The 23181-nt window shown below is 39.3% G+C and overlaps 1 protein-coding gene across 1 annotated transcript in view; it reads left to right on the top strand.

The window, feature by feature from the left end:
* Nucleotides 1–23181, top strand: part of RECQL2 (RECQ helicase L2) — a 280758-nt gene that overhangs the window by 98419 nt on the left and 159158 nt on the right. Inside the window, exon 8 of the mRNA XM_089454855.1 lies at nt 8765–8853. Within this exon, the coding sequence (XP_089310981.1) occupies nt 8765–8853 (89 nt within the window). The remainder of the gene's footprint in view (nt 1–8764; nt 8854–23181) is intronic.

Raw genomic sequence — 23181 nt, 5'->3', positions numbered from 1 at the left:
TTTAATAACCCGGAACGAAACGGCCGTTTCCGTTTCGGTACGGCCGTTTCGTAAAACACTGGTTCATAGAACTCACCCTCAAAACAGAAGAAAGTGGAAGTGAGATAGATCTCAACAAGATGCGCTGTATCAGGATCTGTTAGGCGATAGATCACTGCCATGGCTTCCTTTATAGGGATACACGTATAAAGGGAGACCACATCAAAGCTCACGAGAATGTCTTCAGGGTCAAGCTTTATGTCCTTAAGCTCTTTAACGAAGGAAGCAGAGTCTTTTACGAAGGACTCTGTACGGCCAACCAGGGGTTTGAGCTTAAGGGCAAGGAACTTGGCTAGAAGGTAGGTTGGCCCACCAATGGTGTTGACAATAGGCCTCAGGGGGGTCCCTTCTTTATGAATCTTAGGCAGCCCATAAATCCTAGGGGTAATTGGACTGCTTTCAATGAGCTTATGGTGAAGAGAACTCGTAGAGCTACAAGATTTGATGGCAAGAGCCACCGATTTGGAAATCTTCTTAAGAGGGTTCTTGGACAGTTTTTTATAACTACCACTATTGTGAAGATGATCCAACATCTTCTGGAGGTAATCATCTTTGTTAAGGATGATCGTAGCCCCTCCTTTGTCAGCCCTCAGAACTACAATATCCTTGTTCTAGTTTAAGGACTTCAGGGCGATGAATTCCTCATTGCTGAGGTTCTTCCGAGGGGGCTTAGCCTTTCTTAAGACCACCGCACAATCTTGCCTGATAGTGTCCTTAATCTTATCAGGTAAACGTCTGATCCCAAACTCAACATCACAGATGATATCGTCAACAGGAATCTTCTTAGGGGCTAAGGCGAAATTTAAACCTTTCCCCAAGACTTTAAAAACCGCAAAGGGGAAAACGAAACTAGAGAGGTTAATAACTTTGTTATTACCATGAGCAGGGGGGGGAATTATACTAGAATAATTCCCCCTCCTGCTCATGGTAATAATTCTAGTATAATTCCCCCTCCTGCTCATGGTAATAATAAAGTTATTAACCTCTCTAGTTTCGTTTTCCCCTCTGCGGTTTTTAAAGTCTTGGGGAAAGGTTTAAATTTCGCCTTAGCCCCTAAGAAGATTCCTGTTGACGATATCATCTGTGATGTTGAGTTTGGGATCAGAGGTTTACCTGATAAGATTAAGGACACTATCAGGCAAGATTGTGCGGTGGTCTTAAGAAAGGCTAAGCCCCCTCGGAAGAACCTCAGCAATGAGGAATTCATCGCCCTTAAGTCCTTAAACCAGAACAAGGATATTGTAGTTCTGAGGGCTGACAAAGGAGGGGCTACGGTCATCCTTAACAAAGATGATTACCGCCAGAAGATGTTGGATCATCTTCACAATAGTGGCAGTTATAAAAAACTGTCCAAGAACCCTCTTAAGAAGATTTCCAAATCGGTGGCTCTTGCCATCAAATCTTGTAGCTCTACGAGTTCTCTTCACCATAAGCTCATTGAAAGCAGTCCAATTACCCCTAGGATTTATGGGCTGCCTAAGATTCATAAAGAAGGGACCCCCCTGAGGCCTATTGTCAACACCATTGGTGGGCCAACCTACCTTCTAGCCAAGTTCTTTGCCCTTAAGCTCAAACCCCTGGTTGGCCGTACAAAGTCCTTCGCAAAAGACTCTGCTTCCTTCGTTAAAGAGCTTAAGGACATAAAGCTTGACCCTGAAGACATTCTCGTGAGCTTTGATGTGGTCTCCCTTTATACGTGTATCCCTATAAAGGAAGCCATGGCAGTGATCTATCGCCTAACAGATCCTGATACAGCGCATCTTGTTGAGATCTGTCTCACTTCCACTTTCTTCTGTTTTGAGGGTGAGTTCTATGAACAAACCTGTGGTGTTGCCATGGGCTCACCCCTATCCCCTATTGTTGCGAATCTTTTTATGGAAGATTTCGAAGCCAGAGCTTTAGCCTCAGCTCGTCTCCTTCCCAAGCTGTGGAAAAGGTATGTAGATGACACTAATGTCATCTGGTCCCATGGCTCGAAGGAGTTAGATCTCTTCTTCAACCACCTCAACTGTCAGTCCTCTGCCATTAAGTTCACTATGGAAAAAGAGGTCAATGGTTGCCTCCCTTTCTTGGATATCCTTATATCGAAGAATAATGATGGTTCTCTCTCCCACTCAGTATTCCGGAAAAAAACGCATACTGAGCAGTATCTTCATGCCGATTCTCATCATTTCCCTGCTCAAAAGTTGGGTGTTCTTAACACACTCGCTACGCGAGCCCTGAGGATTTCTGATAAGGAGAGCTTCGATAAAGAGAAATCCCATCTCCTTCATGTCTTTATGGAGAATGGCTATAGTAGGCGCCTGGGTCAGAAGGCGTTCTTAAAAGCCTCTAAAAGCTCGTTAATCAAAAAAGAGCATAAAGAGCGCCGGCTAGGGGTCCATCTTCCCTATGTACAAGGAACCACTGACAAGATTGCTCGAATTCTTAAGAAGTATGATATTCCCTCAACCTTCAGGCCCCTCAACACTATTCGCAAATCCCTCAGATCAGTGAAAGATCCCATTGATCCTAAAGATATGAAGGGTGTCTACTTGATCCCCTGTTCTTGTGGGACCCCCTATATTGGGGAAACAGGGCGCTCCATCCATCAAAGGATTAGCGAACATGCAGCGGACCTAAGACATGGAAGAACCAAGTCTTCAGCGTTAGCAGAGCATGCCGAAAAGACCAAGCATCAAGTATGTATTGAGGAGGCCAAGGTTATTGCCAAGGTTGCTCAGTTCCATCACTGTAAATTCAGAGAAGCTATTGAAATTGAAAGAAGGCCGAGCAATCTCAATAGAGATGACGATTGGAAGATCAGTAGCTGCTGGATCCCGGCCCTTTCTTCCTAGTCTTGCCCTTTCTTGCTTTCGTTGGTTCCCCTTTATTTCGCCGTTTTTCCCGGGCGCCTTGTTCTTTCCTTCCTCCTCGCTCGCTTGTTTTATCCAATTATTATTATTATTATTTCTTTATTTATTTATTTTATTTTATTTATTTAATTTTTTATTATTTATTTTTTATTATTTATTTATTTATATATATATATATATTTTTCGCTCGCTTATTTTATTTATTTTAATTAATTTATTCATTTATTTTATTTTATTTTATTTTTCGCTCACTTGATTTATTTACTTTAATTAATTTATTTAATTTCCATTCTTATTATTATTATTATTATATAATTTTTTATTTTTTATTATTTTTTTTCTTAATTTTATTTTATTTTGTTTTGTTTTATTTATTTATTTATTATTATTATTTATTTATTGATTTATTTTTATTTTTATTTTAGTTTGTTTATTTATTTATTATTATTATTATTTTATTTTATTTTTATTTTATTTTTTTATTTTTATTTATTTTTTTTTTGAATTTTTTTATTTATTTAAATTGAAATAAAATCTTTTTACCTTTTATTTTTTTTTCTCGGTAAATCTATTCTATTCTATTATATTATGTACATGAAAGCATTACAGTCAAAGAGTCAAGTTGCCCAAGGCCGACTGTGGCTCGTTGGGTTAGCATTTCGCATCTCAGTATTGGCCCTCGCAGGGGCATCATTTCCAGACAGAACATTGTTCTCAAACCAAACAAAAATCGCCCGCGCAGGGGCTTCGTAGCAAAAATCCCACCCTCGCAGGGGCGTTAGAAGACTGACAGCGCCCTTACAAAACCTACTGACATAACCAGAGCGAACATAGACATGTATATAAACTAGAGAGACACAAACAGAGACATATACCCTATACCCGACACAGACAGGAACGAAAGACCTATACCAGACCTGAACAAAAGTGGAGAGTGACAGAGTGTGCCTTTGGACGCTAATCCTCCGGCTTTTCCTCGATAATTCGGTACCACCCGTAGTGTTCGGGGAAGCCGTCCCATTCTTCCCCTGCGTCCCTCTTTGAAGTCGACGCCTCCTGCTCCTGAGGTCGTTTGGGAGCCTGTTCAGGTACCTCCGCGGGATCTTTCTCGACTTTTTCCGGCTGTTCGCCTGGGAGCTCCCCCTTGCTGCCCGAACCGCCTTCACCTTCCTGAAAATCCTCAGTGAATAGAACCGAGATGTGTGCATTGATGCGGGAATTGTCCCTCGAGCTGCCCAGAGTGAAGATGGTAGACCCGAACGCTGGAAGAGGGTGCGGTCCAGCACTGGGATTACCCATGTCCATGTGTTGACTTGCCTGGATAGGAGTGGCCCCTGCCCTTCTGTGGCAGTAACAACAACAGCAGTGGTGGTGGGATTCCGCACCAGGGTGGCGAGAAGAACCTCCTCGAGCAGATCCCCTTCTACTGAGCAGCCTTTGCCTGGGTCTGACCATATTTGCAGGGATGCCGGTGGCTTGAAGCTGAGCGGCAAATGGAGGTTTTCCCGGATAGAGTCGCCCCCCAACAGAAATAAGTCCTCTCCCCACAGTTCTGAGACGAAGCTCACCAGAACAGAAACAACAAACAACAGAATATATGAGCTCGCGACTTCCCGTGGCTTCTTGAATGCTGGCTGGATCAACAAGAGCTGTAGCTTGAATGATAAGATTGCCCACGGGAATCTGAGCTGCGTGATCCTCGCTCTGAGCATGGACCTGCAGCAATCCCTCATCCATCTTAAACCTCTCGACATTCTCTCGAAGCCCGAACTCCTTAACTGCTTTCTGCAGCCTCCCCATTTCACCTTACGCAGCATTGAATGCTCTGCTATCGCGTCTCCTCTCTTAACTCCTCGGCGGCGAGAGGCAATGAATTTCCCGGATGAACTCGAGGCAGCACATGTCATACATGTGGCTCCTCGCTGCCACTCGTACAAACACCCGCATCCGGGATCTTTTTACCTTTTATTACTTTCGTAATTAAAATTTTATTCATTATTATTTTTATGTATATTTCAATTTTTTTTCTAACTAACCTTTGTATATATTTCTTTTATATATATATATATACTTATTATTTAAGTCCCATTTAAAAAGCTAATTTTAATTTTTTAATAACTTTCTAACTAACCTTTAACAATTTTAAATTATTTTATATTTTTATTTATTCACATAATTTAACTAATTTCAATTAAATCTTGACTCTGGTCCTCAAGTCAAAATTAGCCGTTAGTCAAGATAGCCGTTGGAATCTCTGCTCAGACTATTTAACATGCTAAGCTGGATCTGTTTCTTCAACTTGTCCTGACGATGAACCACACTTGTTGGTTCGAAACGCGTCGACAAATGATTTATCCTATGATTTACGCCGAAGAATTTCTCATAAAGTTTCTTCACGGTTCAACATCTCCATCGTCAGTACTATGGTAATTTGTAGCAACCTCATCATCATTGGTTCAACAATTACTTCTGACACTTCTTAGGTCAACAAGTTGCGAACACTAGACCCTCTCTAGTGGTTAAAACAATGACCTTGCAGCCGTCAGAGACACAGTCTCTGCAACGCCATCTGCATCGGGTATGTTAGATTTCAAGGGGAGGTATCGTTAACCAAGCCTTTGCTTGCTTTCCCTTGACTTCTTTCTACAACCTACTTTAGAGACTAGCCTCAAAAGAACTGAGGATTAAGGGATACATTTAGCTAGGCATATAATTAAAATAAACCAAGATTTCTTGCATCACACCTAGGTTTGTAGGACTTGCACTTCATATAGGATAGCAAAGCATCTAAGCAACGATTGTTCATCCGGTCATTTGGTATTTATCGATGTAAAGCAAATAGTTGACTCCATAAGGCACTGGTCTTCTCAATTAAATCAAATCTAATCTTTTAACTTACTAAATTCAACTAAGTGACTAGGCCATTCAATTGCGTCTCATGGACTTGTTGGTTGCCAATAAGTCTTGCATTTTCACATTTCATAGGGACTACCCCCCATAGCCTATTGTTGGGAGACAACTAAAATAGAGAGGTCGGGGATCAAAGTGATAGCCCCCGACCTGAGTTGTTGTCGCATTGTGCATGTACAATCTAAGTAACAACAGGGATCAAGACTTTCCCACTTGGAGTTGAGAAATTTTCTATAAATAGAGCCTTTGGCTCCTCATTTTGTATCATGTACTTCTTGAGCTACAGGGTAGCGAAGCTTTGCAGAAATTCTTTATTGAATATTTTTCCGAGTAATAAAGAAACACTTTGGGGGTAAATTCTCTATGGTGTGATTCTTCTACTTTATGGTAATATTGTTTAATTTTATTTCTGCTTAATGCTCTACACTATTTGATCTCTAACTTTTTAGCTTCTTTTTCCTTTTGGGATTAATTTATGCAAGTTAGCTTGTGTTTATTTTGTGGGTTGGAGGATCACTTTAGATCTAGAAGCGGTTGAGGGTTTTTTGTTGAACCCCTAGTCTTCTTTTTCATTGTGTAGCCCAATCCCTTGTGGATGTAACAATATCTTTTAAATCGTGTAGAGATTTTTATTTTATTGAAGTAGATCTTGAGTTGTTAATTTTAGGTATGTTCTATGCTTAGAGCAATTTATTTCAATTTTCCCAGTTAGCTCAATATCTTTTTTAGATTAGCAATCACATCAACGTTAAAGTAAACTACAGATAGAACATAAACATAAATCGCAGAAAACAAGCCAAGACAAGAGGATACAAGATGTGGTGCTAGCCAGGGACAAACCCCAATGTGGGGAAACCCTTGATCAATTATTTTTATATGTTCTTCAATAGTTCAACACAGAGAGAGAGAGATAGTACGTTTACAATAGAAGTCAACATTTGACTTATCTAGATAAGAGCATAGATCATCTCTAAGAAGATGATACATGAGATCAGTTGAAGACATGCTGCTTCAACTGATTCTCCAAGGTGACTCATTCACCTATCATTGTGCTGCATTTTGTCATCATGCTGCACCTCACCATGCTGCACCATGCTGCACCCATCATAACTATGCTACATCTCATCATGCTTCATTAATCATGACTGTACCCATCACTGTATTGTATTATGTGCCATTGCTGCACCATGTTGCCATACTAAATTTCCAGAGATGATTTCAGGGTTTTGGAGATCTCATGTATTCTAGCCCCTCCACAAAATTTCATGGCTAGAACACATCTGATGCTACAAAAACTAACAACTTGTTTTTCCTTGTCACCCTCATTGTCCGGAATATTTTCTTCACTAATAGGAGTGGGTTCTCTATGTGAGTATTTCCTGGTGTTTCTTCACCCTCATTGTCCGGAATATTTTCTTCACTAATAGGAGTGGGTTCTCTATGTGAGTATTACCCCCTGTAGGTTGTCCCTCTAAAAGGACTTTCCTCTGTCATGAAATCACTAACTAGCTGCCCTTAGACCACACAACTGTCGAAAAACATGCTCTGATATCACTGGAGATTCCCACTTGAAACTGACCCCAAGTTATCAGTGTAATTTCTGAGTTTTGCTTGTATTTTCAGTGAGACATTTCTTCAAACAGTTTGATCACTATTAGCTGTATGTGCACTTTTCCCCAATCTATCCACAAATAAGCTAGCACAGCACTAAATGAATAAGTTCAGGCAACCACATTTCGTTCATAAAACATTCCACAAGAAATACACCACTGATATGAACCATATGACAAGAGATTGAGTGTTTTTCATTAAAGGAAATGACCCAGAATTATAACAGCAATGATTTTATTAGCACACAGGCATGTAAACAATTGCTACAAGGCACAAAACTCAGATTTAGAATTTGGTAAATACTTCTGCAAGCAGACCAGGGCCCAATAGATTATTTGATGATGTGTATATGCTCCCAATGGCATACATATATAAGAATTTATTTCCCTGTGCACAACAGATCAGTACGTTCCAATGATCAGAGATTCAACCTTTTTTCAAGCCTGGAGTGCCCCCTTATAGTGCTGCTTCCACCAGATAGATAAATTACATCTGCGTGCACCTTAATGGCTTGATTTACAGCAAGGGTAGACATTGTCTTGTGCCCAGAACGCACCCAACCAGAGATATGGCAATCAACCAACAAATGACTACGCCAACCAAGAGAAACTCGACCAAACTAGAGCAGTGGAGAGATAATCTTTATATAATCCCTTTCTTCCGGCAAATGCTTCCTATATATAAAGATATATAGAGAAAACTACATCATAAGTTAAAATCCACTGATAATACCTTTTTATTTTAATATCTTTTGAAAATCATCTTCTACAATAGATTCCCATGGTGAAATCTGAGTGATTTCACTCCTTAAACCAGTTAGAGTGTATAGTTTCAACACTGAAACCAACTATGGTGGTTAGGGTTTTTCAAATCCTAAGCTCTTATCTCAAAAACACAAGTGAATGAATGATGTGAGTCTCCTCACTTTTTCTCTTCTATAAACTTATGGCCACTTTTGCTGCCATTTTACTTTTTTAACTTTTATATAGTCACTTTATAATATTTTCATTTTATAAAGTTAGAGTGACTTGCCTAGGAAATGCCCCCTTTTCACCCCTTAGACTTTTATAATGTTTCCCTAAGCGAATTAAGACTCCTTGTTAAATTTTTTCCTACGTTAACCTACGGGAACCATGTTAGGTTAGCAAACTTTGTCATAAGCTTCCTAAGTGGTTGGGGACATTACACTTTAATGGTTAGTGCTAAAGAGATCTCATCCTTTTTCTGTGCTAATATAGACACATGCTTTGGTAGATGAATTTGTATCTTATCATAGAGTGGCCTCTTCAAGTTATAGATATTTATAATGATTTTCATAATTTTGGTGTTTATGTGTACCTGCAATTCAGGTTGCTAAGGAATTGCGGCAACGTGGTATATTGGCGGAACATTATCATGCGGATATGGATGTTAAGGCTCGAGAAAGTGTTCATGTTCGGTAAGTGACTCATTGATAAACATTTTCCTGTTGGAATACAAACATCTCCTTTGTTTGAAGAATTTTGTGAATGTACTTTTCCAATTTGTATGTTTAGTAATGTAACACATAGTAGACATAAAATATTACTTTCTTGTAGTTGTGTTTATCATTATATGCCATTTTACCTGAAGCCTATGCAAAAATGTTAAAATTAGATCAATTATTTTCAGTTTCTTTAGACCAGTAATCATAGTATATTTTTTTGCTACTTTTGAATGCTGACACTCCATCATCATAGTTGCTGATTTAAGCTTGCTGATAATTACTTGTTTAGCTTACTTTTGATGTTTTTTCTGCATGAGCATAAAGTTAGAATACATCATGAAGAAGATGGCCTTGTCAATTTTGAGGCAGGTTGTCCTCTGGTAAACAATGGGTGGTTGTTAACTACCAACTTCCTAGCATATGAATATAATTGAAATAATTTTGAGTGGAGTACGGTTTGATTTTCGAAGTTGTCATCTTGTAGTCATTGATGTGCATTAGAATTTCTTTAGATGCATTTAATTCTTATGATAAAATAGCTAATACTTTTGGGTGCACTACATGCTTAAATTGAAGTCTTGTGCTTGTGGCTTATCTATGTTCTCCTTATTCAAAGTTCTTCTCTAACGGAATATGGAATAAAGGAAGGGAGCAAACATTCAAGAATGGTGGATTAAAGGAATGCAACATTGAACTAAAACTCATTTGGAAAACCCACACCCACATACATTGAACCATAGCTTCTGTGACCTCGCTTGAGTCACAACTCCACCAAACCACTGTGAACCATAGCTTCTATGACCTCGCTTGAGTCATAACTCCATCAAACCACTATGCTTCTCAGATACGTTGGCCATCAACAATGTCGACCTCGGTCCATCGCTGGCGTAGCCTTTGATACTCTTAACCACCAAAATGGGAAACCCCATAGGAGAAAAAATTTCTCCTACATTTGATAGCCAACCGGACAAATAACCAAACAACAACCCTAGACAACCACTAATTGATGATGATATGCCATGTGCCTCCACCATTTTTTGCATCAGCGACATCCCTCTCCCCATTTGACATTACCGCTTGGATGAAGGTGGGTTGCTATTCATAAGGTTCTTGATCATTTTGCAATCGAGTGCTTATACTTATTTCTTTTCGACCTTTAATATGGATATAGTGGTGAACTGGAAGATTGACCAATCTTGACTATAAATCTGTTCTCTCACCTTACTGGGGGGGTTAATCTTTAGCCCTAGTCCAGAGGGACCTCCCTCGAGGCTTGTTACCTCTCAATCTAGTAGGGGTCCTAGGAGGGGTTTCGTATGGAGCAACTACTAGGTCAAGTGGCAACAATGGAGCAATAGCCCATTGTCACCTCAGCTAAAGCTCCTTGCTCTTTACGGATTTTCACTGATGGGAGGAGTCCCGATATTAGGGAAATCAATTGGAATAATGTATCAATGGTGTGGAGGTAGTGATTTCAATAGCCTATTCAAAGGAGAGACTCTATTGATGGGATTTACTTGCTCAAGAAGCAAGATGAATGGCTCTCCAAGAAGGGCTAGAGGGAGACTAGACCTAGGGATGAGGAGTATTTCTTGATATAAAGTGCCCTAGACCCAATAATCCTAGAAGAATAGGGTTTTCTAAGCAATCCTTGTGAAATTGGAGTGACAAGGTTGCGGGACCACAAAGAAACCCTAGTGGACCTAAACGAGGTCAAGGGTTTGGGGTGAAACTTCAAACAAAAGGTCTTGACCAAGTAAGGGAGAAGAAAAGGATCAAAGAGATAAGATTTGTCTTGAGTTTTAAATGCAATGATCCTTGGTGAAGCCATTAACCAAAGGAAACCTAGGGAGAAATGGTTTTCGAGCTAAGGCTTGGTAAAGCTTGAGATTCAATCGTCGAAATGGTTTCGAAATTGGAGGACCTTTGAAGGGCACACCAACACAGTTCTAACCCTAGTTTCATCAATTTTGGATGGCTACAATGAATTTCGTGTGATACCCTAGGGACCCACTAGGGTTAGGGCTTAGAAAAAGAGAGAGAAAAGGTGAAATGATTTTCGTTTAAGTGATCATCAAGGATTAGACCAGTGCCTAGTCTATTGGTAGAATGGAGTCAATGAGATTTTAATGTGTAAAGTCTCTTTTACCCAATCAAGGAGTTTCCCATCAACTTTGCATAGCCCTAAAAGCAACAATTAGATCACTAAAAAAATTTATACTTCTTGATGTTGCAATTGATAACTTATCAAGGAAATTATGAGGATCACATACGCTTGGGAACATTCATTCAGTATACCAAGCATGAAAAGTATGAAAAGTCCTCACAAAATCAAGATTCAACCAGTTCATATTCCCATTAAGGTCAACAATTCCAGTGTCAAGAGAGAAAATTTCATACATTATATATTGACATGAAATAGAGAAATAAATCATGAAAATGGCACTTACAAGTATAGCAAATATATCCAATCATCAAGAGAGACAAAAATCGAAGCTCCAAGACCAAGAGAAAATTTCCAAATATCAAAATGCATCAAAGATATCCAATTCGTCCTCCAATAGCTATAGCGAAATTCTCAAGAAGAGATAAAGATCCAAATCCAAGTGATGATGAAATGAAATGATCATCACATCAATATATATCCTCCTCTAAGGGGTTCAATTTGCCTAATTAGGCCTAATGATGCCCCAGCTAATAAAATAATCTGTAAAAATAACATTACTTGGTGACAAGCCCAACAAGATAGCTCCATAATACAAAAATAAGCCTCTCAAGAGGGAAAAATGATAGATATAATAAGTCAAAGGGTCATTGATGAGGTCTAGTGAAGTCCAATGTGTGTCAAAATGAATGGATGGGCCCCAAAGATAGTGATAAAGGGGGTGGCCCTTTGATATCCAAGCAAATGACGTATGGTGCCTCCAAGTGGCTATGGGGGCACAAAACATCCTCATGGGTCTCCAAATGGATCGAACAAGCCTGTATCCCATCTGTAAGGGTTGAAAGAATGATGCAAGGCCTCCCATTGTCTCCTATGGTGAGGCACATCCTCATCTAGGCCCTAGATCAACTGCGAAGTGTGTGGTGCAAGAGTGTAGCCGGCTAGCAAAGGTGGTCTAAGTGCATCATCATCGTCAAGTAAATGGAACACAGGCAAGCATTGAGTGAAATTGAAGGATCCCGTGAAGTGACAATTTGCTCTTTTCTATGGTGGAGGCCCATGGGTCTCAATGCTCACCCTACAAATGCCAATATGACTCTCTAGAGGGATTGGATTGGAGCTTACAAATCATGGAACCAAGTGGAAACTTCATAGTGGCATGCCCTTCCATAATGGGCTTTAGAATGTGCAAGTGTCTCCAAGTTCAAAAAGAAAGTTGACCAATGACCCTATTAGGTGGTTTCAGCCTCTAAGGGAAGTGACATGTCCAAGGTACATCCATCAAATGGTAGGTGGCATGTGATATAATAATGAAATAAAGTGGGGCATCAGGGAAAGGCTCCAAGCCACATGCCACAATACAAGGGTAGCTATGATAGGGGAAGCCCACACTTGGGAATGCCTTTTATTGATTTTTCCTTTTATAACTGCTCGGGCTCCAGGGGATGAGAGCATGATGTGTGAGATATAGCATCGAATATCCCCATCAGGTGAGCTATTTCATTGCCCACCAAGGGTAGGACAATCATGGGTTCTTTAATGATGAAAGGGGCCACTATTGGGGGCCTTGAGAACCAGGGTGATGGCCATAATGATAGGGGTAGAGCTCATGTTGGCTTTTGCCGATGTGCTAAATTTTTATGCCCCGACCATCTTTTACGTTATGGTACACTTCTTGTTGAGAGTGGCCAAATTATGCTTTTTCCTTTCTTTTTAGCTGCATCAACCTCCGGGGTATCGTTCTAGGCCTAACCTAAGGTGTGGATAAGGGGAGGGGGAGGCTAACTCCTTGTGGATCCAATGGACAAATGTGGACTGGATGGGAAATATGGTGAATGGGGTTATAATGAACGGAGGGGAGTGATGTATATTGTGTTGGGAAGCGAGACTATCCAACCAAAATCGAGGTTTCCCATGTAGTGCTACCCCTAAAGCTAGTAGCCAATAAAGGAGATCCCATAGGGCTAGGATGCAAGTTTAACCATAAATTGGACAAAGGAGATAGGAACACGAACCAAGCTCACTCTTTTTGCCTAATCCCCCCACTAATCTATGCCCAAAAGTGTCGATGATAAGTAAACAAAATACCCAACTACATAATGAAAAGCCATACCTTTGGGGTTGGAAGGCCCACTTACAAACATACGATCATAACAGATAGGCGAGGGAGCATATGGCTGGCTTAGGGGGTGGTGATAGTGGCACTTCAAGCTATCTAGTGGCTGCTAGCTTCCTGCTGAGGACCATCTATTGAAGAATGTATCTAGGTTCAGTCTTCATATTTATATTTGAGTCAAAGAATGAAAAATAAATTATTATTATTATTATTATTACAATGATTTATTAAAGCATGGGTTTCATGCTTGGGTCATCATTTTATAGGTCAAAGTCCCCATTGTGGACTTCTAGGTTTTATACTAAGTCATTAAAGTCATTGTCCATTTAATGAGACCCTTCTTGGGATTTTGTATCATGTAAAAAGAATTATTATTGAGTCAAAAATGTAATTTGTCACCTCCACACCAAGTCGGCCCTAGCCTGATGAAGTCAGCCTACAAGAGGACAATTCGACCCACAAAAGAGGCTATATATACAAGAGCAGTTTGATCTATTTGGACATCAACTCAATAAGTTCGATACACAACAAGGAAGTGCAGGAAAAAGTGCGAAGTTTAAGGGGAAGAAGTAAGAAGTACAAGTTGAAGTTTCTGGGCTCTCTCTCTCTCTCTCTCTCTCTCTCTCTCTCTTTTATGCGAAGTTACTGGGCTATTTGCTAGATCGAAGTTCTGCTGCTGGGAGGGTCGAAATTTTGAAAGTGTTGGGTCGAATATTGTGCTGCTGGAAGGTCGAAATTATGGGTTGAAGTGTTGTTGCTGCAAGGTCAAAGATCTAGATCGAAGTTGTTGGAAGGAAGGGCTGACTTGGTGGTTGGAGGAGGTCTGTGTCTAGGTTGAAGAGTCTTGGATTATCTCGTCTTAACTATTGAAGGAAGAAGTTTGACTGGGTTTTCCCCTAGATAGGGGTTTTGCCTTGGCAGAGTGCCTACATCTTGTGTCTCTTGTTCTTGTGATCTTCATACACACATAATTTGGTAATTGCTTGATGAAAGATAATATAATAAAGATATAAAAGAAGCCAATATAATTCACAAGTAATTATCAAGAAAGAGAAATCTAACCCTAATTCTACTAGCATTGATTTCTCAACATGGTTTCAGAGGTAAGGTCAAGGAAAATGGGAGATCACTCTATTGGCTTGAAAGAAAGGACAATCCCTCTATGATAAGATGCTTGAAAATGGGATTCAATATTGCAGGAAATTGGATCAAAAGAGTCATATACAACTTATTCAACAAGGTCAAAAGCAAAGGGTTTTTGGTTTCACTCGCAGGTTCACTCAATGATGACAATGCATGGATTATTGATGGTAGAGCATCAAGGCACATGACAGGAGATAGAAAACAACTTCACACTCTATCAAAGGAACAACCTTCTCATGCATTGGAATTGGGAGACAATAAAAGCTATGATGTGAAAGGCCTGGGATCAACTTCTTTGACGCTGGACAATGGAGCAAAGATACATCTCAATAATATACTCTATTTCCAGGTTTGAAAAAGAATTTACTTTCAATTTCTTGCTTAGAAGATAAATATGATAGAGTTGCTTTTGTAGATGGAAAGGTTTTGGCTTGGGGTAAAGATTCAAGCATTGATAAAGCTAGGGTTATTGGAATTCGTGAAGGAAGTCTTTATAGAGTCATAAGACCATCTCCTCAAGCCCTAGTTCACATGGAAATCAATCCCATTGAACTATGGCATAGAAGATATGGACATTTACATTACAAGGTTATTCCCTCTCTCAATAAATTAGTAAATGGCATTCCCAATATTAAAGAAGATCGTGAAGGAATATGCAAGGGATGTGCCTTAGAAAAGAATAAAAGGAAACCATTTACAGGAAGTGAAACAAGGTCTAAAGAAATATTGGACCATATCCATTCAGATGTGTGTGGGCCTATGTCTGATAAATCACTTAGAGGTCATCTTTATTATATAACCTTCATTGGTAATCACTCTAGAAAGACATGTTTCTATCTACTCAAAATAATGGATAAAGTATTTGAAAAGTTCAAGGAATTTATGTCTGGAGTAGAGACCTTAACCGAAAGGAGAATAAAGAGTTTGAGATCCGATAATGGTGGGGAATACATTTCAAAAGAAATAATTGCATATTGCAAAGAAACATGGATTAAGAGGGAGCTAGTTGTTCCCTACAGTCACAAACAAAATGGAGTTGCAGAAAGAAAGAATATAACACTTGAAGAATGTAAACGAACAATGATTTTTGATCAAGATATTCCTAAATTTCTATGGGGAGAAGCTATAATGATTGTTGTATATATACAAAATAGAAGTCCCCATAGAATCCTCCATAATATGACACCCGAAGAAGCATTCACAGGAAGGAAGCCATGTGTGGACCATCTCCGAATCTTTGGATGTCCTGCGTATATCCATGTTCCAAAGGACAAACGAAAGAAGCTAGATTCTACAATCAATAAAGGAATTTTCGTTGGCTACAGTGTTTTTTTAAAGGCATATAGAATCTACATCAAGGAAGGAAGACATATTGAAGTAAGCAGGGACGTTATATTTGATGAAAATCATGCCTACAAAAGATCCAAAGATATTCCTATTGATTCCGATGAGGAAGACATACTATTACTGCTCAAACTAGCAGGGGACCTAAGGCGGATCCCTAAAGGCCAAATGCTAGACCAAGGGCAACAAATGGAGACTTAGCCCACTGTCACCTCAGCTAAGGCTCCCTTCTATTTATGGACTTTCACCGATGGGAGGAGACTTGGTATATTATGGAGTCACCAACGAAGGATAAGTCAATGAAAGGATGTGGAGTGACCCAAATAATCCATTTTCCGGAAGAGTTATAAAGATAGAGCTTGCTTACTTTCTAAGCAAGGTACAATGTTTTCTAGGGAAAGGGAGGATTTGAGGGTTAGGTTATGGGATATGAGTTGTGAAGGAATTTCCTGATCCCCAAAAACCTTATTCAAATTGGTATCCTAGATGGTTCTTGAAGAATTGACTTTTCAAAGGAATGGGACCACATGGGACCAAGTGGACCCAGTCTAGGGTAGGGGAGAAGAGTATGGCAACCAATGATGTCCCCAACCTGAACAAGGTATGGAAATGGATCAAAGAAAGAATATCCACTTAAAGGTTTGAATTGATCCAATAAGGTACTAGCCTTTGGGGATGCAAGGGCAAAGTTTGATCTTGAAGCTAAGGCTTGGCTTTTCTCACAACTCCACAGTTAGAATGGCCTCAAATTTGGAGGAAGTCTTGAGGAAATACCAGCGCAAGAGATCCTAAGAGATCAAACTTTTTGTATAGGTGGTTTTTCGAGAAAATGATGCCCTAGGTGACCTAACTTGGTTAGACCTGGGAAAAGGTGAAAAGATATGATTTTAGGTGACCACCTCTTGGTAGATCAGTGCCTTAGTCTTGGGAGAACGGAGTCTATTATGAATATGGGTGAGGATCTTTCGTTCCTAGTCAAGGAAACCTCAAGACCACTTGCTAGCCCTCTAGGTAAAAGAGAAGCAATCTTGCAGCGTTTATACTTCGATGTACATAGAAGGTGGCTTATCAAGGTCAATTTGTTGATAGAATTACCCCTAGGAGATTTCGTTCACATTACATGGCCCATACATTGGGAGATGCTATAATAGCGACAAAATTCCACAATTTAAAGCAGTAAATGCATGCAGCAATTAACCCTAAAAATAGCGAAAATCCCAGTTCAATGTATATGACAAAGTAAAACAAGAATAACATTAAAAGCATGTACTTACATGTAACATAATATATCCAACCATCCATAATTGACAAAAGAGAAGCTCCAAGATAAGATAGACCAATATCCACACATTAATATTCATCCATAAAGCTCTAGTTCATCCTCGAGAAAAAGTGAAAAATTCTCAAGAGAGAGAAAAGATCCAATCCAAAATGATGATGAGATAATGAACTCATCTCAATTGTATTTTTACACTAATGAGGAGTTCGAATTAGCCTCCTTGGCCTGCATAAGCCCCAAAAATAAAATATTGTTCTAGTAATCCAACTTTTGGTGACAAGCCCACCAAACTTGGATTTCGTGGACTCTTTGATGATGATGAGAACTCCTTATTGATGTGAACTTGACTTGATCTAAGAAGGCTAAGATCAAGAGGGAGATGACGCACTCTAAAAAGATAAGTATTATCTTGATTATTTCTATTGATTGTTTCATTATGAGTCTCTTGGCTTGCTTGATCGTTCTTGTTCTTCCGTAGCCTCCTCGTGAGGATTGCAGGTACATGATGAAGATTGCCAAGGTGTAGAAAAATTGTTGGAAATATTGGAAGAACAATATGACAAAAGAATCGTGATAGGGAGCAGACAAGATTAGCCTGATTGAAGCACGCTTCTATGAAGATGATTAGAAGTATTGAAGAATGATGCTGACCTAGATTGCTAAAGATGAACCCTGATTTTTTCTTCTATGTAGAGGACTCTTGTTTAAGAGGGACTTGCTTTTGACATGAGCCTGGTGGTATCTTTGTACAATGGACTGCAGGTCCATCGATACCTCCCTCATAAATTATTTGAAGAAGTTGCAAGACTCTGATGATTGAGTTGATTGATTCATTGATTGGTTCGTTGTTCTGTCTGTTGAAGTCTATTGTTATGTGTTGAATGCAATTATCGTCTGCTGGATTCTACTATGGATGTTGATGCCTGCTTCTGTGAGAAGCCACTTATTATCTGCTGGATTTGACTATGGATACTGAGATTCACCTTTATGACAAGCCTCTTATTGTCGACTGGTTGCTGATGATTGCTTCTGTGAGAAGCCATTGCTAAGGTCTACTATTGTCTGCTGATAATTGTTGATGTTTGCTTTCGAAAGAAGCCCTGGCTGAAGTTGAATGAACAATTGAATGCTGTTGAACCATGGCTACATTTCTAATGTTGAATTGAGAATCCCTTTAAAGAGGGAACATTGATGACATAACATCATATTGATGATTCCTCCCTTAGGCTATGTGATGTGAGACATTGTTGTCCGAGAGATGTTTTGATGATTTCTCCTGAAGGCTGTGTGCCAGAAGACATTGTTTTCCAAGAGATATGTTGATGGTTCCTCCTGTATGCTGTGTGATGTGAGACATTGTTGTCTGGGAGATGTGTTGATGATTCCTCCTGAAGGCTGTGTGCCATGAGACATTCTTGTTTGGGAGATATGTTGATGGTTCCTCCTGTAGGCTGTGTGCCATGAGACATTGTTGTCCGAGAGATTTGTTGATGATTCCTCTTATAGGCTGTGTGCTGTGAGACATTGTTGTCCGAGAGATTTGTTGATGATTCCTCCTATAGGCTGTGTGCCATGAGACATTGTTGTCTGGGAGATGTGTTGATGATTGCTCTTGTAGGCTGTGTGCCGTGAGACATTGTTGTTCAGAAGATGTATTGATGATTTCTCCCATAGGCTGTGTCGTGAGACATTGTTGTTCGAGAGATGTATTGATGATTCCTCCTATAGGCTGTCTGCCATGAGACCTTGTGGTTTAGGAGATGATTTGTTGGTTTCTCCCTTAGGCTATGTGCCATGAGACCTCGTGGTCGGGGAAATGCTTTGAGATGGATGCTATTTATCTTTCCTTATTATGAGTTTGAGAGAGAGAAACTTGGATTGTGTTCTCTTCCTTAGGTTGTGGGTCGTGAGACCGATGGATTGGTCGGGAAGGATGATCTTGAGAGATAATGAAAAACTACCTCCCTAGCTAAGAGGGAGTGTTGAAATATAATGTAGCTATGGTCGGCATTTTTCATCGCAAATACAAAGAAGAAATCAATCATTGGTCACCTATAAGTTGGATCATCTAATGCCCATAAGTCGGCTCCTATAAGGTTTACATCTCAGCCCCATTAGGGCTAATTAGCCCTCATATGGCGCCTATTTATATGAGTTCGTCTATCCTCATTTCGTCCACTATCAACCACAATAATTTTGTCTGCAATCAGAAACAAGGCCAATCTTCTATTGCAGAGCATATTCACACATCCGAAGAGGATAATAAGGGATCTTTTGACTACGATTTGTGTCTCGTTGAAAGGCTTGTTGACTATAGTGATTTGGGTGTCTTTGTCTTTTGTTCTATTGATTCTTTGAGGCCGAAAATTACAAAGAACCTCGCTCCTTTTTTATTAGACATACTTCTGAAGTTTTCCAAGGGTTTTACTGTCAAATTCTTGACAGTTCATTGGAATACTTTTGTGGTGACCTCAGCGAGAACCTCAACCTCTTATCACAGTGACTACAGGCTTATTATTCAGCCTCCTTGTGTAGACTTTACTCCTGAGTCCTTGGACAAAAGTGAAATTTCTCTCCTTCTATGAGCAAACCTTGATTGGGTATTTCCTTGTTGACTATTTTGGATTTGTTGGAATATTTTGGTGTAGTATTGATGGGCAAAATCTCTCTCTCATAAGGAAAGAATTTTGGGTTTTCCCCTTGTGGGTTTTGCCCTCACTGTGAACCTAATCTTGGTGCCCCTTATCCCTTGCTTATTGTCTATTGTTCATTGTCTATTGTGATCTCTGTTTATTGTTCTTGTTGAAGAATTAATGGTTGAAGTTTTTCATGTATAACTACTTGTCGATTAAAGGATAAAGAAAGAACTATTTGTATCAATAGATGTAGTTATCAATTGTGAAGCACTATTCTAGTCATTACAACACTAGAATTTCAATAGAGAACACTCTTTTTTTGATGCTTACCCATGCTTCATCTAGGTTAACTCCCCCCTACTGAATTTGTAACTATGGTCGGTCTTGATAATGTATATTTGGTCACTTGATGTATTTGTATTTATCATTGTAAGTCATATTTTAAATGGTAGAGTCAAAAGAAAATTTATTTTGAGTCAGCCCCATTGCAACATTTTAAAGAAGGAAATTTGAAGTTTTGAAATGTAATTTTTGGTTCCAAAAGTTGTCAAGTAGGTCCCCCTCCAAGTCAAGTCGGTCTTGGCTAAAGGCACACCCATTCGACGAAGATAGACTACTATATACAGGCCTTTCGGCCTCCTCCACACGGGCATTCACATTCTCTCACACAAGACAAGTTCTAGGCGAGCAAGCGAAGGGAAAGGACAAATATGACAAATAAAAGGATGACTCGACTCTCTCTTCTATTTCTTGCAACTTGCACATGTGGATAGACTCTTATCTCTCTGGTTTGCAGTTTTTCAAGGCATTCTGTCGCAGGGGGCCGAAATTTAGGGCAACTGCAGGGGCCAAAATTTCTGGGGTGACTAGCAATTGCAGGAGGGTCGAAATTCTAGGTTAGGACAGACAAAACAAATTGTTGGATTAGATTGGGAAGCTTTACTTAGAGGGAAAGACCAAGTTTGACCATAAGTCTAGGTGTGTCTCTCATTGATCAAGAAGAGTTTCTCTATTGAAAAAGTTGGGTTTTTCCACGGTAAATCTTGTCTTCTTTCTATGCATTGTGATCTCTTTTGTTTTACTGTTCTTTATGGTTGAATTTCTGAAGTGTAATTGCTAAATGATACATTGAATAATTTAAAAGAAGATCTACATTAAAAGTAATTATCAAAATTTCAGAAATATTGTGCTAATCTCTATTGCACTTAGAAAATCAAGACCCCCCTCCCCCGCTCTCCATCTTCTTGCCATTTATTCCCCTATTGGGATATTCAAGAGGCTATTTGTGTTATGAACATAAATATATAAAATAATATAGATAAATAATTTGTGATTAAATAATAGTTATTGAATAATAATTAGTATAATGAAATGACGTGTCTCAAAGGATATGATTATTCATGAAAGGGCATCTCACCTAAGCATACATACCATTCTTTCATCATATGAAGGGGCCTCATATCATTCTTTCATACATTATTATATGTATTATGATGTATTATTATTTATCCAAATGGATATCGTTATATTCTAAATATTTTGGATTATCAGTTCGTGAGCCATCTTTGGTTATCACATTTGGTATCAGTGTGAAATTTCCTTAATTGAAGCAACTAGAATTTAATCTTCTATCTATTATAGATTATTTGTCTTCAGAAATTAATTACGACAAATAATGATAAAATCACCACAACGATTTTCATAAATAATAAAAGGAATTGAGAAATAATTCACACAAAATGATTAATACCAGTATTTTTGGACAAATTGTCCTTGGAGAAACCCAAGTGTGGGGAAAACCAGTTCTGCAGATGATGGTTTTATTATTCTTCAACAAAAGTTAAGAATTACAATCTACTTGTCTGTCACTGGTAGGCTTCGACAAATATTTTTCTCTTCACCAAATCGATCTGGAAATCACAAAGTCTCCCTCTGTAAATGTATTCGGCCTCTCTATGCAATTCACACTTCTCCCAACAATTCACACTCACTTTGCAGTTCACACTAGTTGCTCCATAAATTGCACAACCTCCAGCAAAATTATTCTGCAAGCAAATTTGCCTCGAACAACTTGTCTGACCAGTTCGCACTGCCTTTTGGTGATAATTGCGACAACTGGCAACTGAACGAGCCTCCCTATCACTCGCTTTAGCTAACTTTCCAATCGTACAGGTAAAATCAACCGCTTCTTTTGCTGATGAATTCGACCTCCTTCCTTTCACTGGAAATTGGATATCACTAAGAAAATTCTTCCAGAAACCATCTCCCCAATCTTCTTTGTTGAAACCCTTTTGCCGATGTCTTCCTTGCTCAAACTACACCCTTGCTATCTTTGCAACTGGTTGATTCAAATTCCTTGTGATGTCTCCATCTGACCCATCAATTTGCTCTTATAATCTCCCATTGACAAATCAACGACTGCGATCTAATCGCAATCGATGGCTAAGATCATCTTGACCCCATCAAATGACTTTTTTGCAATTCTATAGAGCAAAATTGATTTCCCTCAATTAATCTGATTTAATTAACCAATTTTCTTAAGTTATACTTTAGGAAAATATTTAATAATTGGCTAATTAAACTAATTAAGGAATTTTCTTTAGAAACTTCTTTTAGGTCTTGGAGATAATTATCCTACTATGTTCCTTAGCCTCTTAGACACGATAGAGACTAGAACACTTGTCTGAGCTTTTAAAACACTAACACTCCCTCTTAGCGAGGAAGGTGTTCTCCACTACTCCCAACTTATCCCTGAAGAAGACAAACTTTGTTGTACCCAAGGCCGTCGTGAGAATATCCGCAACTTGTTGATCTACGGGAACATACTATAGTTGAACTGATCCACACTTTACACAATCTCTGATGAAGTGGTATTTGATGTTGATATGCTTCGACCTATCATGGAACACTGGATTCTCAGAGAGCTTGATGCAACTTTGATTATCACAGTAGATATTGGTCGAATCCAACCGTTGACCAAACAATCCCACTTGCAGCTTTCGAAGCCAAATAGCTTCACATGTGGCCTGCTCACTACCATGTATTCTGGTTCTGCAGAACTCAGTGCTACGGAGTTCTGCTTCCTATTGCACCAAGAGACAATCCTTGATCTAGTATTGAACCAACACCCTGAGGTGCTTTTTTGATCCACAAAACTGCCCGCCCAGTCTGCATCTGTGTATCCCATCAAACTAACACCATCACCTTGAGTATATCACAATCCATACTTGACTATACCGCGCAGAAATACACGCCTCGCTGTTGTTCAATGTACTCTCTTCGGCTCTACCATGAATTGACTGAGAGTGTTGATTGCGAAACAAATGTCTGGCCTTGTGTTGACCAGAGACATAAGAGATCTGATGAGTTGCCTATACAAGTTTGGGTCCATTGCTTCGTTCTCTGATGTGCTGATCTTCCTCTAGTTGGTAATCATAGGCGTAGACATGGGTCTAAAGTCCTGCATCCTGAATCTCTTCAAGATCTCCATAGTGTATCTCGCTTGCCTAAGGAAGATCTCCTCATCTGCCTGCCATACATCTTGTCCTAGGAAGTAATGCATCAATTTCAAGTCCATCATCTCGAACTCTGCTACCAAGTCCTTCTTGTAGTCTTCTAT

This window comes from Pinus tabuliformis, chromosome 7 (assembly GCF_031772625.1).
Source record: "Pinus tabuliformis cultivar Carrire ecotype Pingquan chromosome 7, CPIR1, whole genome shotgun sequence".
Taxonomy (NCBI): domain Eukaryota; kingdom Viridiplantae; phylum Streptophyta; class Pinopsida; order Pinales; family Pinaceae; genus Pinus; species Pinus tabuliformis.
Note: the sequence above shows the minus strand (reverse complement) of the source record. Positions and strands in the feature narration are given on the sequence as shown.